Raw genomic sequence first — 16,148 nt, forward strand, 5'->3', positions numbered from 1 at the left:
TGGTGTTTGTCATATGCATTGTATTATATTATAAATACTTATTTATGCTATAGAATTGAGTTATAAATGGTATAGATACTTAGTTATGCCATATGCATCGATTTATGGATATGAGAAATCTTTTAATAAAAGTAAATACACAGTAATGCATATTCATGTAGAATATTTTGTTTTAGATTGTATGGTGAGTCATTTGATGCATGTGATAGTTTTTGATTTACTGCAGCATGATGAAGAGTAGAATTATGAGCACCATTGCCACAATTACCTTTGGATCTGTAGGCTCCTGTGATTGCATATTAGGAGCTCTATATCCTCTTGTGTATCTTCTGTTCATATTAGAATACAGGTGCTGATAAAGATCCTGTGTGGAGTAAAATATGGTACTTCTTTGAGCATGCTGGTTGAATGCACTGAAGAATATGTTCGACATGATATCCTCTGGATGGTTGTGTCTGAATGTAGTGTGTGAAAATGCTGAGTGACTGGTCTGTTTATTGTCGTATGCTTTTCGTTTTTCAGGATTGCTGAGTGTTGTGTAAGCTTTCTGGATGATTGCAGTGACATCATTCGACTCGCTCATCTTTGTCCTATCCGGATGGAACTTCATTACAAGAGCATTGAATGCACGTCGTATCTCATCCTGAGAGGCTGATTTCTGGACACCAAGGATTGTGTAGTAATCTGAGTTTTTCCTCCTTATCAATTCTTGGATTTCTTTGTGGAGAGCGAGTGTTCGCTGTGCCTTGTCCATTTCGCACTTGTCGTCTGCAGAGTGTGTTCGTTCGTACTGCTTCTTTGTGTTTTCGAAGTATCCTTGGTAATCCTTGTTATCGAAGCATGACTTGGCTGCATCGGAGTATGGCATTTGGGGGTTGCGATGTGTATGCTTGTATGATAGATAGAATGCCGGTAGAGAGCAGTTGTCAATGAGTCGGCATGCAGGATGTGTAATACAGAAGGATTAGCAAGGACAGAAGCGATTGAGTGAAGATAAAGGATGCAGAGAAGGCATGTATACAAAAATGGCAAAAAATTACCCTTCGAGAAGCATTCCATGGAGATGAACGATGGAAATAAAGCGAGTGGCAATGCACTGACGATATATGTGGGCGAGCTGTCGACCCAAACGCTTGAGTCTGATCTTTATCGGATTTTCTCTACGGTTGGGAAGGTGTTGGATATCAAGCTGACGAAGAAGCTTGAATCGTCTTTTGCATTTGTTACTCTTGGGAGTGAAGAAGAAGTGGAAAGGGCCATCAAGGAGTACAAGCACTACGAGCTGCACAATCGACAGATAAGACTGCTGAAGGTGATAAGTAAAGAGAAGATGCCACCCGAAGCAGGTAATATTGTTGTGAAGAATCTTCCGGAGGAGTTCACGGGGAAAGATCTTGAGGATGCATTTTCGATGTTTGGGGAGATAACGAGTTGCAAGGTAGCACTTACTACAAATGGAAAGTCGAAGGGGTATGGATTTGTGCAGTTTAAAGAGAAGAAGGCAGCTAAGAAGGTGATTAAGAACTTCAGCAATCTGGATGGGTTGATGTTGAAGGGAAAGATGATTAGTGTTGAGCCATATAACTCCGAGATGAGGACTAAGGAGATTCAGAATGCATCTACAGTTTTTACAAATTGTTTTATTAAGAATTTCCCAGTAGATGCGAGCGAGGTGGATTTGGTTGAGATGTTGGAGAAGCATGGAAAAGTGACTTCGTTTTTTTTCCCATTGAAGGAGGATGGGAAGCCGAAGGGGTTTGCATTTGCGAACTTTGAGTCGCATAATGCAGCGCTGAACGCAATAAATAATTTGCATGGAAAGGTTGTGTTTGAGAATGTGAGCGAGCCATTCTATATACAGAAGGCACAGAAGAAGGAAGACAGAGTGGAAGAGCTGAGGAAGACATTTGAGCAGCTGAGCATGCATGGACAGAATTACAAGAAGAACCTGTATGTGACTAATATACCTGAGGGATTTGGAGTTGAAGAGCTGCAAAACATATTTAAGGAGTTTGGGATGATTACATCGATTCTTGTTGGAGCTGATGCAATCAATGCACAGAAGAAGTATGCGTATGTGTGCTACCTGACGCCTGAGGAAGCAAGCATTGCAGTAGAGCGTGGGAATGAGATATACATTGATGGAGAGCGATTGCAGGTTACTTACTTTAAGAACAAGACGGAGAGGGCTAAAGACAAGGATTTTGCAGATATAGGATATAAGCCTATGATGCCTTATATGTACCAGGGAATAGGATTTCCATCTGGAGGGTTTAAGCGTGAGAGGGCACATGTGATGTCGTCGAAGCTTTATGGAAATGAGTCTGAAAAGCTATATGGACTTGTACTTGCAGCAGCACCTGGATTTAAGAATGACTGGAAGACACTTCGAGTGAGCAACGAGGCTGAGTTTGCAAGCAAGGTGTCTGAGATTCTGCTGAGCAGACCTGATGAGGAAATACGAAGCATGATTGGATTGAATTTTACGCTGTCTAGCAGCATAGCATCGGTGATTGAGAGCATTGATGTTGAGAATGACCGTGCGGGAGAGAATATTATTAAGGATTAAAGTTTTTAGTTATTACGAATGAGGTAGAAGTAGATGTATTTGAGTAGATCCTGAGTTAGAATGAATAAATGAAGAGTGCGAAGGATAAAGAATCAATTATTGAATTTGAGCGAATAAATGAGTGAAATGCGTGGAGGATACTGTTGGAGTGGGAGGTTTTTTGATGTGAGGGGGATTGTCTCAGTGGTAGAGGGTTCGCTTCGCATGTGAAAGGCCCGGGTTCGATTCCCGGATCCTCCATTTTGGAAGCTTTGATGGATACGAAGAGTTGTGTTTTACTTGACTGTTTTTATGGATGCCTGTGTGTTATTGATTGCTGAGTGTGCGTCCCAAGTATCTTTCTTGGCAATTTTTGGGCTTGATTGCATAAATTTTGGACAGATGCATTGGGCATGCTGTTTTCAAAGGACACGCTCAAATCGTTTGCACAGTCAAAGGGAATAACAAACATCGATGATGATGCATTCAGAGTACTGTCCCAGGACCTGGAGTATCGTATTAAAGAGGTATGCCAAGAGGGAGGGAAGTTTATGCTTGCATCTAAAAGATCAAAACTGTCAATCGAAGACATCAACTATGCACTGATCAGCAGGAATGTTGATCCACTCTTTGGATATGATCCACAGGAGAGCCTTGTGTTCAGAGGCTTGCCATCAAACGCATACTATGTGCCTGATGAGGAGATTGATCTTGAGGAATATCTTGACCGTCCACTACCAAAGATTCCTCTGAGGCCATCGATCCAATCGCACTGGTTGGCAATTGAAGGCGTACAGCCACAGACTCCACACAACCCAATTCTACTTGAAAAGCCTACTGTCAAAAAGGATACACTTGGCATGTACCAAGAGGAGCTTGAGCTGAAGTCACAAAACAAGCACATGCTTACAAAGGAGTTGAGTATGTACTTCGACAAGATCATTCAGGCAATGGAGACCGATGAGGACACTGCTATCAACTGTCTACACAATGAAAGTGGCATTCAACAGCTTGTCCCGTACTTTGTACATCACTTCAACGAGCAGATTGTTAAGAACATAAAAAGTAAGGAGAAACTCCGAACAATCACAATGATGTACTACTCATTGTTAAGAAACAAATACATATTTATTGATCCGTATCTCCATCAGATCCTACCTTCACTTATTACATGTGTGATTGGAAAGAGTGTGGATGATGAAGTCAGAAAGATTGCTTCTGAGGTAGTCAAGCATGTGTTTAGCAGCTTTTCGTGTTCTTACAAAACACTTGCGCCACGCATCATCAACACACTGAGCAAGGCATGGCTTGACAAGCAAAAAACAGAATCTACACAGTGGGGCGCGCTGTTTTGCTTGAGCATACTCTCAGAACATGCTGTAGAGACAGTCATAAAGCCAAAGGCAGACTACTATCGACAAGAAATTAACAATCCACAAGTGTCTGATCTATTGAGCAAAATTTTGGATAAATAATGAATTTAATGTTCGTTTTCTTTATCACATACCACCAATTTATTCATATAAAACAGATTCGGTATAACTTGTAATTTGCAGTAAATTCATTTAAGTATACATCTTGCTGATTGAATGATCCATCATGTCAATAATGTCATTACAATGTGTTATTCAGCAACTCCACAATTTCCTTCCTTTCTACAGATGGAATGTCTATAACTATCTCTGAATTGTTTCTAATTCTCAGCATTCTGTGATCAATGAATTCAGCAATCATTGGAACTATTGAAGATCTGGATGCCAGAAACAGCTTTTTCTTTATTCGTTCAAACAGTTCGTTCATATCGGTCTTATCTGCTCCAATTGTCAGGATTTCACGTAGAACCATCATTGAATTCCTAGGAACGTTCTTCACGACATTTATTGACATTCCTGTTCTTAACGTTTTTATTTCAATATCAGCAGCCTCCTCGTATGGCTCAAATGTTGTAAGGTCTCTGAAAACAAAGTTGAATCTCTCTATTTCATCCATACCAAACCTTATATTCACATTCTCCATAGTTGCAAGCACAACAAAGTTCTTGAGGTTCAGAAACTCTGCAAAACTAAAATCAAAGTTGATCATCACCAACTTATACTTTTCTCTTCTATTGCGTATTGTGTCATCTATCTCCTTGATTGATACAGGAGCTTGTTTGTAATCGTCAAACGAACGACATCCGATCTTCTTTACAATCTGCTTCATTATCTCACTCTTTTTGGTTGATCTGCAGTCGAGATGAATTGCACAAGGAAACATCTTATGCAGTAACCCTCTCTTGGATCCATAGCCATAGAACATGATGTTGAATGACTTTGAAATCGCATTGAACTCATTTTTACAACTTAGGTGAAAGTCTATAAGTTTTGTGTTCATTCGGTCGATGGGTGATATAAGATTCCACATGCATAAACATAAGCCCATGCAATCGAATAAACAAAAGCTTAGAGAAATCCAAGTTCTTCTTCACAGGCATTCAGGATCATCGAACAAGGATATAAGACGTATACTGACCGATATGAGTGCATTTCCAACGCCACAGTCGGTGTTGAGTATATTTGGCCGTTTGTTTAGCTTGGTAAAATACAGCAACAAAGAGATGTTGTGGTTTCTGGATGTATTTTTACAATTCAGCGCAATGGATGGAGTAGATTTAAATGCCATTGGAAGTAGGATAGTTGATCTGAAGTTTGCACCGGCTGAGAAAGATACTGATTCTGTGATTCTGAAATACTTTGAGGTTGCAAATGCAATAAGAAAAAATCTTTCGTTTGAAGAGTCTAAATGCATACTTAGCAGATACATGTTTATTCTTGGGGATGATGTTGTTAGCAGGGGTGCTATACTGTGCATTCTGCAGATGCTTAAAGTGTTTCTTGGCCATGGGCAGATACGTACATTGTTTGTCAATAGGAAGATGTACAGAAGCATTGACTGGATGAGAGGAGGAATGGGAGATTTTTGCAAAGTACTTGGAGACGAGGAGATTGTTGACATTACACTAGAGCATGAACATTTCAGAACGATTGGGATTGACATGACAAGAAGCAGATATCTATTTCAAGTGTTTTATGCATCAATGCCTAAATGGTACCTTGTAGGAATGCATCAATCCTTAATTCCATATCTGTATTATGCATTTGATGGGATTGGCATATACAAGAATGTATGTGAAGAGATCTGTAACAGACTTCCTATTGATGAAATAGTGCAGATGATTAATGAAGATACGGAAACAGGTGATGTAGAAAGTGATTGTCAAGTATTTTGGCATAGTGAATGTGAACGATTGGAAGCACATGTAGAACAGAAAGTTATAAGCATGGAAGAAGATATAAGAAGGTTTAATGAAGATGGAGATATGCAGCACATGTTTGATAAGTATGGAAAATCTGTGAGTTTTGAGATTTTAAGATACTCTGCAGAAACAGATCTTAAGAAGTTAGGCCATTATGTGTGCAAACTGAAGAATGAAGTAGACTTAAAGATATTCACCAGTACGTTTGATTTTCATGACATGGAGGTTCTTGAAGGCTTGAGAATGTATTTGCTTTCTTTTTACTTGTTGGGAGAGGGACAAATAATACACAGGGTTGTGGAAGCATATGCACAAAAGTATTATGCAGATAATGCAGGGAAAAGCACGTTTATGCGCATGGATTCAGATGATAAAACAAGAGAGTTTGTGTTTAATCTGTCGTTTTCTTTTCTTGCATTGAACACGAAGTTCCACAATCCGAATGTGAAGCTAAAGCCAACATTCAAAGACTACATAAGTGATTTCAGCGCTGATGAGATTCCAGATGGGTTTGGAGAGGAGTACCTTGAAGCGATGTATACATCTATTAAGAGGAATCCTCTTGAGTTTGCAGTGAAGAACCAGATGGGTAAAGAACACTACAAGATGTACAAGAGAATGTGTGAGAAGCTGGCAGATGAGAATGATGTAAATCAGAGATTAGCGCTTGATGTATATCTGCCTGATGCAATGAAGATGTGTGTGCAATGTAAGAAAGAAGCATATAGAAGGATGTTTTCTAAGAGCTTTAAGCGGTTTTTTTCAATGGATGCGAAGCAGTTTTACCTAGTATGCAATAAGCTGGAGATGATTTGTGTGTTTGAAGAGTACATGATGTATTTGGTGAGGAGCAAAGATGATCTACAGTCGTTTGCGGACTCTTTTGTATTCTACCTGAAAATAGGGGGAGCGAATGTTGATATGTATGTGCTGCTGCTTGAAGCTCTTACAAGGATTGAGAGACAGAAAGGACATAATGTATTTTCTGATCTTGGGATTTCGTTTTTGAAGGTTAGTGCAGCAAAGGAGCGAGGAATAAGTGTAAGCAAGGAGATTTGGAAGCAGATGGCTGAAGCAGATGAATGGGACCTGGATGTGTTGTGTGATGCATTTAAAGTGTTTGTGGAGAATGGAGAACGAGGGATACATGGGGAAGATAAGCAAGGGATTGGGTATAGAAAGCAAAGTGAAATAAGGTTTGTAAGGGAGTTTGTGGTTGAGGTGCTTGGAAGAAGCAGTAAAGATGGAGGAGACTTATCTATGCTTGATGAAGAGGACGTGGTCTGTTTGATGAAGAAGTGTGTGGAAGGGAATGAGAAAGAGAAGTTTTGTAGGATTGCAAAGCATGTATGCTATGAAAGTCTTTTGAAACTGTACAAGAATATTTTAGAGAAAGAGCCTGAATTTGTAAGTGGAAGTGTTTTTCAGATGTTTAAAGAAATTACTGTGTATAATGAGGATGGATTCTGTTGCATAGTGCTTTTGCAGAGCAACGGAGTGGATATGTTTGATTTTGTTGTTGATGTCAAAAGTGAGAGTGTGGTGTGCAGGGCAATCAATGCAGGCAGTGATAAGATTGAAGGGGGACTGAAGATGGAAGAGCAGACATGTGAGGATATGTTGAGTTGTTATAGTGTTGAGGAGAAGTATGCAAAGAACCTGACTAATCCATCGAACTTGTTTAATTTTTATGGAACGTCGAATTCTGTAATGAATCAATCAAAGGCTCGAATGATACATAAGTCTGGATGTCCTCTTGATGAAAATATGTTTGATGCTGATGAGATGGATAAGAGGTTGATATACATGATAAAGAAGGCAGATATGATGGGGAGTAGGGATGTGACGAACTACACGCTCTGGATAGTGAATTTGTTATCTTCCAGTCTTCCGCTGTTTACAAGATTTTTTATACGAAGCTTTGGGATTCTTCTTACTCTTCGGGATCAAATGATGACGAATGGGTTTATCAAGATATTCTGTTCGAGGGTAAGTAAGGCATTGAATGGATCTGGCCTATGCTGTGATTGCGGATACGCATCATTTGAAGAGGTTGAACAGTTGATGGAGATGCTTGTGAAGTATGACTTTGCAACTAATGAAGACTTTTTGTTCTACTTCAATAAGAAGAGCGCAAATGAGTCAGATTGTTTGATTGGATCAGGTAATGAAAGTGAAAGCAAGGATGTGAAGGAAGGAAGTATTGTGGATGATGGAGATGTAATGAGTGATAAATTGAATGCTGAAGAAGATAAAGGAGCAGATGGGCGATTGGATGTTTATGCTGATGAAGATGTTCAGATAGATGTGGATGATAGGTCTGGAGTGGAGTTGTAAGAGATGAATAAATTGAATTTATATACGATATGAATTGAAGTAATTCACGAGTGTAAGGATATCAACAAATCGCATGATTTTGCCAACCCTGAGTGATGGAGAAAGCTGTGGATAGCTTTGTCCACAAGGAGGATAATATGGCAATGAATACAATGGCAGGGATGTTTGGAAGATATTACAAGAGATCGAGAAGCTTTATAGCGGATGTTGTACATGTTGGACCTATTCTTTTATCAGTGCAAATTGAGAAGAGAATTACGAAGGTGCTGGTCAGGTCTTTGATAGGATTTAGGGAGTATATGTACTACAACAGCCATATTTCTGAATGTAAGTATTTTTATGGAGTGCGGATGAGTCTTGACAGGTACTTCAATGACTGCATTGAAGGATGGGGGAATGCTGAGGCAGTCTTTGCAAAGAAGGCGAATGTGACAATGGCAGGGATGTTTAAGTCGTTGTTTTTATTTGGAGGATGGTCATTGAAGAATGATCATGGGAGGTCGAGTGAAAGGATGTATGATGTGATAACTACGGGAATGATGAGTGAATGCAAGGAGTTTTGTGCACACAAGATAATGGAGAGGATGGCAGAGATAGGATATGATGATGTGGAGAGCATTGACAATGAGATTATGGGCACGAGGATTTATGTAGATGTTGTTCTGAAGCGTGAGCAAACAGTGTCTGAGATAGTATTTGGGAAGAGGTTTCACGGGTATGGAATGAATATGTGCAAGCAATTTGGGATGGAATGCATGAATGAAAATAGAAAAGGACTTCGTTTGGCATTACTTGGGTTTATTCTGAACGAAGTTGAGTATTTTAACCAACTGAATGAGTTTTACAGTCACAATGATTTGAAGATGGAAGGGAAGTTTGCAGATGTTTTTAGAATGCTTACAAAGGTGTATTTGTTTGAAGTAAAGCTTATGAGATCGTTGAGAAATGTTCTTATGATGATAGGTGCAAATGTAGAAATGGTTATTACGGATTTAGGCTATTTTGAAGCTATAATGAGAGGAGTATGTATTGATGAGCTTGAGTTTGATGAGTATATGGCGCTTGAGAATATTTTGAATGCGTTTGATATGAATTTTGAAGGGTTTGAATGTTATATGAATCTGATGTTATCGCAGGAGGATGAGATTGAATGGATGTATGCATATAAAGGCAAAATGTGGATACCTGATGAAAGAAGTGTTAGAGATTGCATTTGTAAGTGTCTGCAAAGGATTGTGAGGTATCCAATATTGCTTGAGGATATTCTGAAGAAGGTTGGAGAAGAAAAGTATGCAATAGTAGGGCTAGAGGTGTATACTCGGATAGTAGAGTTGATTGGGAAGATTGATAAGAGGAAAGAGGAGTACGATAGCATGAAGTATGCATTGATTGTGAACAAGAATGTTGAAGGATTGAAAGGCAAGTGTATTGAGAAGGGATTTTTGTATGAGTTGAATTGCATGGATGTGGATGACAAGTCTGTGACACTATTTTTGTTTAGTGATGTTGTTATTATATCGGACAGACACGGATCTTCTTTGTCGATATGTGATGTAAATGATGGAAGATATGTGCTGCGATGCATATTGAAACGAGAGGACGTGGAAATTGTTGCAATTGGAAAGTGTGGTCTTAAGGTAATTACTGGAGCAGTTGATGCAGGAGAGTTTTGTCAGATACAGGAGAGTTATGAGGATGTCTTTGTTGGAGCAATGTATTTCAAAGGGTGCTCTGAATATTCTCGCAAGTGTTTCATCGATGAATACATCAGATCTGATATTGGATCTATGGAGGATGTGTATTCAGCAGATGGAGAAGTGTTTTTTAGAATGAAGAGAAGTGTCGATGAAGTTGAAGGAAGAGGAGAGCTACTGGTGTGCATGGATGTAAATGACTTCAGAAGTGTTGATAGGACGGTTATCCATCTTGATGCTGATGAAGGAGTTGTTAAGATGAAGAATATCGAGGAGTTGGAGGTGTGCCAAGATAAGGAGGAGATATTGAATGGATTTGTTATGTTTGTGAAGGAGATGACTGTTTGTATAAGAGCACGAGCAGTTTGCAAAGGAGGTGCTAGAGAATATCCAGATGTATTTGCAAGGTACAGGATGAAGCTTCGAGAGATTGTTGAGAAGTACAGTGATAGCGGAATTGTTGAATTTGAGGGAGATAAATGCACAGATGAAGTGCCTGAAAGCCTTAAGACGAGAATAGCAAAGGCAATGATGGGATACTTGAGCAGACAGATGTCGTACTTTGTAGGTGCTTTGAAGCATAAGAGTCGATGTGAATGGAGAGAGGATAAAGAAGTGTGTTGTGAGATGAAAGATGTAGTGAAAGTAGTTATGAAGAGATGGGAGGTTGATGATATGGTGTTCAGCAAGTATGATGCAGAAGAGGTTCTTTGTTTGCTGATGTACTTTATCAAGACGAATGTGTATTCGTTTTTAAGATTAAGGGATATACAACACTTGTACAGAATGCTATTTGTTGAGAATGTGTATTCACTGACGACAGTAGTTGATGGAATTGGATCGAAACAGTTTGTTTGCTCTTTGTTTGATGTTATACTGTATGCAAGAGGCAGGATACCTATGATACATGTATTGAAGACATTTAGCGTGATTTTCTATGAGTTTGAATTATCTGATGATGAATTATCTGAGATGCTTTGCAAGATATACTGGGATGAATAATGAGGCATACCAATACAAGTTCATGACTCAATTGGAATACTGGTGTGAATGTAGAGTAGGTATTCATGTTTCATGTTGTAATGAATAATAGCGATATGTTTCGAATCGAATGAGCAATGAGGAGGAAAGGATGCTTAGTGAGACGTCAAGAAACATGAAAGCAACAGTACAGATCATACAAGAAAAGATCAATCAGCAAGACCTGCTCTATGAATCAATAGAAGCAGAGACTGAAAAGGCAGATAGAATTCTAATGGCAAATATCGATAGATTTGGAGATGCGATCAAAAGGATGAACAACGACCCAAGAAACAAAGTAATCTTTATTCTAGCATTAATACTCATCATATGCATCTCATACTTGATCATTTAATCGTTTTGATCAATACCAGTGCAACATTACATCCAAACAGGTTACATATACAATCTATCTATAATAAAAATAAATGCTATTACAGCACAATATCTAAGTGTAATTCTATTACAACACACCTAACAATGAGGAATGTATCATATCATCCTACATGCCATTTTCTTTAGCATTTCTACAGATAATAGCTTGCCATTTGCACCATGCACCTCATAGAAGTCTGTTAATACATCAATTGTAAACTTTTTGTCTGCATCTGATGCTTCTGCATACTGTTTGGCAAACATTTCATTGATTGCTGACATATCGGCCATTTCCTTTTTTCTGCTTCCTTTGTTGCATAACTTTGTATAGTTTGCCGTGTGCTTGAATCCACTTAAGCTTTCTTTCATAGATAGTAGTAAAAAATACCTTGTCATCCAGAAATATTCCTGATCAGTTGTAGTTATTGGAAAGTTAATGAAAAATGTCGAAATAGCATAAAACACTGCATAATGTGTACCAGATATCTTGCATGATCCTAATCCGCATGTTACTATACCTAGACATAGCTTATATAGTTCTATATCGCCATATCTAATCAAAAACTGCTTCTCTTGCTTCAATCCGCTTGAGCTGAAGAAAAAGTCCTTTCTTTCATACATTCTGTCCGCCTTCTCCATCATCTTGATTCGTCGGCGGATTATCCTAATAATCTCGAGATTGCAAGATGAATTGGCTATCAAAGACAGTGACACAACACAAAAGTCAAACACCACCTTCATCTCCACATTCCTTTTCATATCATCTTCGACTCTTAAACATAATACAATCAATCTCTCAAACACTTCTTCATTGCATTCACATTCATTTCTATAAAGCATGTTCAGAGCCACATAGAACACCTTTCCTGCTATTCTATATAACTGATGAATACTAAAAACACACTTCTTATCTGCAAGGCGTCTCTCAATATCCTCAACAACCTTATCTATTTCATCCTCCATCATCAGTCCAAGAGAAAATACCTCAGAATATAACACCTCTTCAGGTTTACATATATCCGATCGTTCCAATCTCTTTGCAAATCGTCGCTGTTTGCTTCCAAAAAGAACTATTCCATTTGCAAGCAGCTCACATAACTTATCTTCGAGCTTTACATACCTGAACATTTCTGTCTCTGCATTTAAGCTCACCATTGCAATCCCAAACGATGCCAACACTCGATATGCATAATCATACCAAACCTTATTCCCCTTGTTGTACTGCTCATGTTCAAAAACTCCATATCTGTTTGCTTCAGCAACCAATGTGTCTCTCACAAGCACATTTCCACTCCCTGCATAAATCATCCCGAGACCTACAATACATCCTGCATGAATGCATAATGGCTGCGGTGTTCTTAGATAATGCAAATACATCCTTCCATACGAATCATCTTTCTTACCCATGCAGCTAATTCCAACACCTGCAAGAATCGCCATAGACAGTATGGCATATTTAGGCATAACAAACTCCATGATTCTTTGCACTGTCATATCCTTCAATCTTCCACATACTCCATGTCCAAAAGCCTCCCCTGCAAACACAAACTCATTTGTAGTACATACAGATTCACTCTCTTGTGAGTTCACAAATCGATCTATTCTTGACTCAAAATAATCACCTATCTCCGCTTCAAGTATGACATATCCACAGGCTCTGTAAACTGAATAACCAAATTGTGGCCAATCTATCCATCCTGTATCCTTGATATCTATCGTTCCTAACTCATCATTTCTGTATATTGGGAAGCATAGATGTCTGCTTATATCTCTACGATCTGTCATGCCACTTCCATAGGACATATATGCTCTTCCAGCGCTTGATGCCATCCTAATTGTATATCCCTTCTCTCCGCACCCTTCAATCCCATCGCTGTCGATCTCAAAAACTTTAGGTTTTTCATTAAATAACAGGAGTACTTCATCTATCCTTGGATCGCCAAAGAACTTGCGCATCCCATATACCATTCTCATTACATTTTTCATGTAAATGCCTCTCTGCCTTTCCTCATTCTTCTTCTCCAGAAATATAATCCTGTATGCAAGATTCATCACCTCCGAATAATTCATAGACTCAATCAATCCAATATCACATTCTACTATCCTCTTATACGATATCTCCATCACATCCCGTCTGGCCATATCCAGGCATCCCTGAGAATATTCAATCAACTCCTTACACTTCTGTAGAGCCAAAGATTTCTCAAAACATGGCACTCCTGCATTCATAAACTCCCACACACTCTTACATTTAATCATAAATCTCCACAAAACTCTGTCTACTCGATCTAGCACCTCTCCACTTGGCACAAGCTGCTCGAATATTTTCTTTTTACATTCAAAAAACACCTCAAAAAACTCTCGTTGAATATGCCGTGGAAAACACATCACAATACACATTTCTAATTCACTTATTTCGCTCCAAAATGGCATATGATATTCTTGCTTCCATTCATCTTCATCTTTCAGCACAGACATCGGCCACATCTCACTGTTAATTGCCTTACAAACTACCTCATTCCCAAGAAACAGCATCTCATTCATTCTAAGAAACATAATTTCACCAAAACCACTCACACACATCCTATACTTCATTACACATGTTATATCCTTATCAAACCTGACACTTACTTCACTTTTATGTTTGCTTCTCTTGATTCCTCCGCAATACCATCCTGGTTTTATAAACATTGCATGATTCATGCATATTCCAACTAAAAAATCAATATATTCAATCATACTAACCAAATGTCCCTTAGTACTATGATGCTCGTCGTAGCGCTCAATACTGCTGCTCATCACATCCTCACAAATATCTATCACCATCACTTCTGTGCTTTGATCATCATCAAATTGGTTAGATTCTATACTTCGATCATATTCACATGATTCTAAATTACCTTGATCTGCACAATCATCACTATAAGCTGTATTCCGAATATGTTTCAATAGGTACTTTCCATCACCCTCAAGAACTAACACACCAGAAACAACTTCCTTCAAGGTATATCCATGCTGGAAAAATACATGTTTTTCTGGCTCCAAAGGATGTACAAGCAGCATTATCCGTCCACTTCCATGCTCTTGGTAGTAAATACCTTCAGGCTTTACAACTGCTTTTCTCACTCTCCTTGATAGAGCCATTTCATCCTTACCATGGAAGAATATTCTACTTGGCGTGCAAACAACAATCCACTTCTTCATCCTCCCTACTGCAATAATCGTATTATTAAGCTTCAGCTCATTTACATTCCAGATCAGCACTTTGTCATTCCATTTCAATGCCATGAGAGGGTTTATGCACTTAAGATTTATCCACTGCCATGCATATCCAAATGCACCTCATATCCTCTATCTCTTGACTTTTATGTACTAATGATTTACTCAAATGTATTTAATGCATTTCAAGACTCTACCAAGTACATCTGTTCAGCATTAGATTTCTTCCTGCTCAACAGTCAATCCGCATGAACACTTAGAGACTGCACCATCATTAGAAAACACATGCACGTGTTTTTTGTTGTCTACAATTGGTATTCTAGTCATTCTTCTCAAATTACCTATTTTTGCCTTTAATCTTTTTGTCTTTCTCTCCTCAATTTTCCTACCTTTCCTTATCTTTTCTATTTCTATCTCATCCAGAGATCCCCACTTCGATATTGCTGCTTGTTCTATCTGTTCCTGCAAATACAGGTACATCCTTGACCATGTGCCCTTACGAGGATTAGGCCTTTCAAGATACTTGAACGTCTTTATATCCTCCTCTGCAAGAAGATAGTCGTCAAGACACGCTGTCTTTGTAACAAGCTTCAGCATTTTATGTCTGCATGGGATGCACACAGGTATCTCGAAAGTCTTCCATATCTCAGTGTCAATAGGCATATTATTGCAATACATGCACCTGTTATTGAGGAAAAGCGGTAGCTGCAGAAGATCGTCCTCGAGTACGTGTTTAGTGAAAACATTGTTTTCTTTAGGTTCTTCTGCAAAAAATCCTCCATCTTGCTGCTCACTCATATCAACCGATGATTGCAAACTTGCATCATGCAGTGCATTATCCATCAGTGTATTTAATGGGCCACAAAGATTCCTTGTGATACATGAGAATAAGATATTTCACAAACACATCATAATGCCGTGCATAAAAGTTAGATCACAAAGATATGCAGCACAAACCCATGCTATTTGATTTGTTTAGCTTGTTTGGAGAACGTCCATCGTGGGCATTGCATCCAAGAAGATTTGAAGAGTCAAGTACAAACAACTTTGGAGGAAAAGTGATTGCTCCTCAATCGATGCTTGTTGATCTGGTGTCGTTCCAAATCCAGCCGCCATTTACATTTGAAATTTCTCATTCGAACGGCATTTACAAGACGCATTGCGGGGTAATTGAGTTTACAGGCACAGAAGGAGAAGTGCTTGTACCTTCATGGATGTATCAGCAATTATCGATGGAAGATTCGGGTCAGGTTGTTCTGAGACACAAAGTTTTTCCTGTTGGAAGGTTTGCAAAGCTGCTTCCGCACTCTACAGATTTCTTGGAGGTGGAGAATCCAAAGATTGAGCTAGAGTCATGCCTAAGACATTACCAAGTGCTGTCTGAAGGAGATGAAATTCTCTGTTTGTTTGATGAGATTGGGCCCATTAGATTCACTGTTGCATGCATAAAGCCAACAAGCAGTGGAATATACATTGTTGATACAGACCTTGCAGTAGACTTCCTGGAGCCAATTGGATTTAAAGACAAGATCGAGCGAGAAAAGTCAGTCAAGAAATACATCGAGATCATGGGTACAGATCATAAGGTAAAGCCAATCAGAATGACAAGACTTGGACTATACTTGCATAAACCAGTGCAGGATGGTAATTAAGGATTTAG

The 16,148-nt window shown here is 38.9% G+C and overlaps 10 protein-coding genes and 1 non-coding gene across 11 annotated transcripts; 7 read left to right on the top strand and 4 right to left on the bottom strand.

The window, feature by feature from the left end:
* Nucleotides 1–217: 217 nt before the first annotated feature.
* M896_051030 (DnaJ-like protein) lies at nt 218–868 on the bottom strand (the record flags this gene model as incomplete). Its single annotated transcript, XM_014708251.1, has 1 exon — nt 218–868. The coding sequence occupies one exon, from the start codon at nt 866–868 to the stop codon at nt 218–220; it is 651 nt and encodes a 216-aa protein (XP_014563737.1).
* A 189-nt stretch (nt 869–1,057) lies between these two features.
* Nucleotides 1,058–2,569, top strand: M896_051040 (polyadenylate-binding protein; the record flags this gene model as incomplete). Its single annotated transcript, XM_014708252.1, has 1 exon — nt 1,058–2,569. The coding sequence occupies one exon, from the start codon at nt 1,058–1,060 to the stop codon at nt 2,567–2,569; it is 1,512 nt and encodes a 503-aa protein (XP_014563738.1).
* Nucleotides 2,570–2,738: 169 nt separating this feature from the next.
* On the top strand, nt 2,739–2,809 carry M896_051050. Its single transcript has one exon. It is a non-coding gene; the product is annotated as a tRNA-Ala (tRNA).
* A 152-nt stretch (nt 2,810–2,961) lies between these two features.
* On the top strand, nt 2,962–4,023 carry M896_051060 (subunit of transcription initiation factor TFIID; the record flags this gene model as incomplete). Its single annotated transcript, XM_014708253.1, has 1 exon — nt 2,962–4,023. The coding sequence occupies one exon, from the start codon at nt 2,962–2,964 to the stop codon at nt 4,021–4,023; it is 1,062 nt and encodes a 353-aa protein (XP_014563739.1).
* Nucleotides 4,024–4,162: 139 nt separating this feature from the next.
* On the bottom strand, nt 4,163–4,921 carry M896_051070 (subunit 2 of origin recognition complex; the record flags this gene model as incomplete). The annotated part of the gene is made up of 1 exon (XM_014708254.1): nt 4,163–4,921. The coding sequence occupies one exon, from the start codon at nt 4,919–4,921 to the stop codon at nt 4,163–4,165; it is 759 nt and encodes a 252-aa protein (XP_014563740.1).
* A 46-nt stretch (nt 4,922–4,967) lies between these two features.
* Nucleotides 4,968–8,180, top strand: M896_051080 (guanine nucleotide exchange factor; the record flags this gene model as incomplete). Its single annotated transcript, XM_014708255.1, has 1 exon — nt 4,968–8,180. One exon carries the CDS (start codon nt 4,968–4,970, stop codon nt 8,178–8,180), a length of 3,213 nt encoding a protein of 1,070 aa, XP_014563741.1.
* A 95-nt stretch (nt 8,181–8,275) lies between these two features.
* Nucleotides 8,276–10,876, top strand: M896_051090 (uncharacterized protein; the record flags this gene model as incomplete). Its single annotated transcript, XM_014708256.1, has 1 exon — nt 8,276–10,876. The coding sequence occupies one exon, from the start codon at nt 8,276–8,278 to the stop codon at nt 10,874–10,876; it is 2,601 nt and encodes an 866-aa protein (XP_014563742.1).
* Nucleotides 10,877–10,985: 109 nt separating this feature from the next.
* Nucleotides 10,986–11,249, top strand: M896_051100 (uncharacterized protein; the record flags this gene model as incomplete). Its single annotated transcript, XM_014708257.1, has 1 exon — nt 10,986–11,249. The coding sequence occupies one exon, from the start codon at nt 10,986–10,988 to the stop codon at nt 11,247–11,249; it is 264 nt and encodes an 87-aa protein (XP_014563743.1).
* A 137-nt stretch (nt 11,250–11,386) lies between these two features.
* Nucleotides 11,387–14,557, bottom strand: M896_051110 (uncharacterized protein; the record flags this gene model as incomplete). The annotated part of the gene is made up of 1 exon (XM_014708258.1): nt 11,387–14,557. One exon carries the CDS (start codon nt 14,555–14,557, stop codon nt 11,387–11,389), a length of 3,171 nt encoding a protein of 1,056 aa, XP_014563744.1.
* A 147-nt stretch (nt 14,558–14,704) lies between these two features.
* M896_051120 (Rad14-like DNA excision repair protein) lies at nt 14,705–15,331 on the bottom strand (the record flags this gene model as incomplete). Its single annotated transcript, XM_014708259.1, has 1 exon — nt 14,705–15,331. One exon carries the CDS (start codon nt 15,329–15,331, stop codon nt 14,705–14,707), a length of 627 nt encoding a protein of 208 aa, XP_014563745.1.
* A 116-nt stretch (nt 15,332–15,447) lies between these two features.
* M896_051130 (ubiquitin fusion-degradation protein) lies at nt 15,448–16,140 on the top strand (the record flags this gene model as incomplete). The annotated part of the gene is made up of 1 exon (XM_014708260.1): nt 15,448–16,140. One exon carries the CDS (start codon nt 15,448–15,450, stop codon nt 16,138–16,140), a length of 693 nt encoding a protein of 230 aa, XP_014563746.1.
* Between the last annotated feature and the right edge of the window lie 8 nt (nt 16,141–16,148).

This window comes from Ordospora colligata, assembly GCF_000803265.1.
Source record: "Ordospora colligata OC4 chromosome Unknown contig_05, whole genome shotgun sequence".
Lineage (NCBI taxonomy): Eukaryota > Fungi > Microsporidia > Ordosporidae > Ordospora > Ordospora colligata.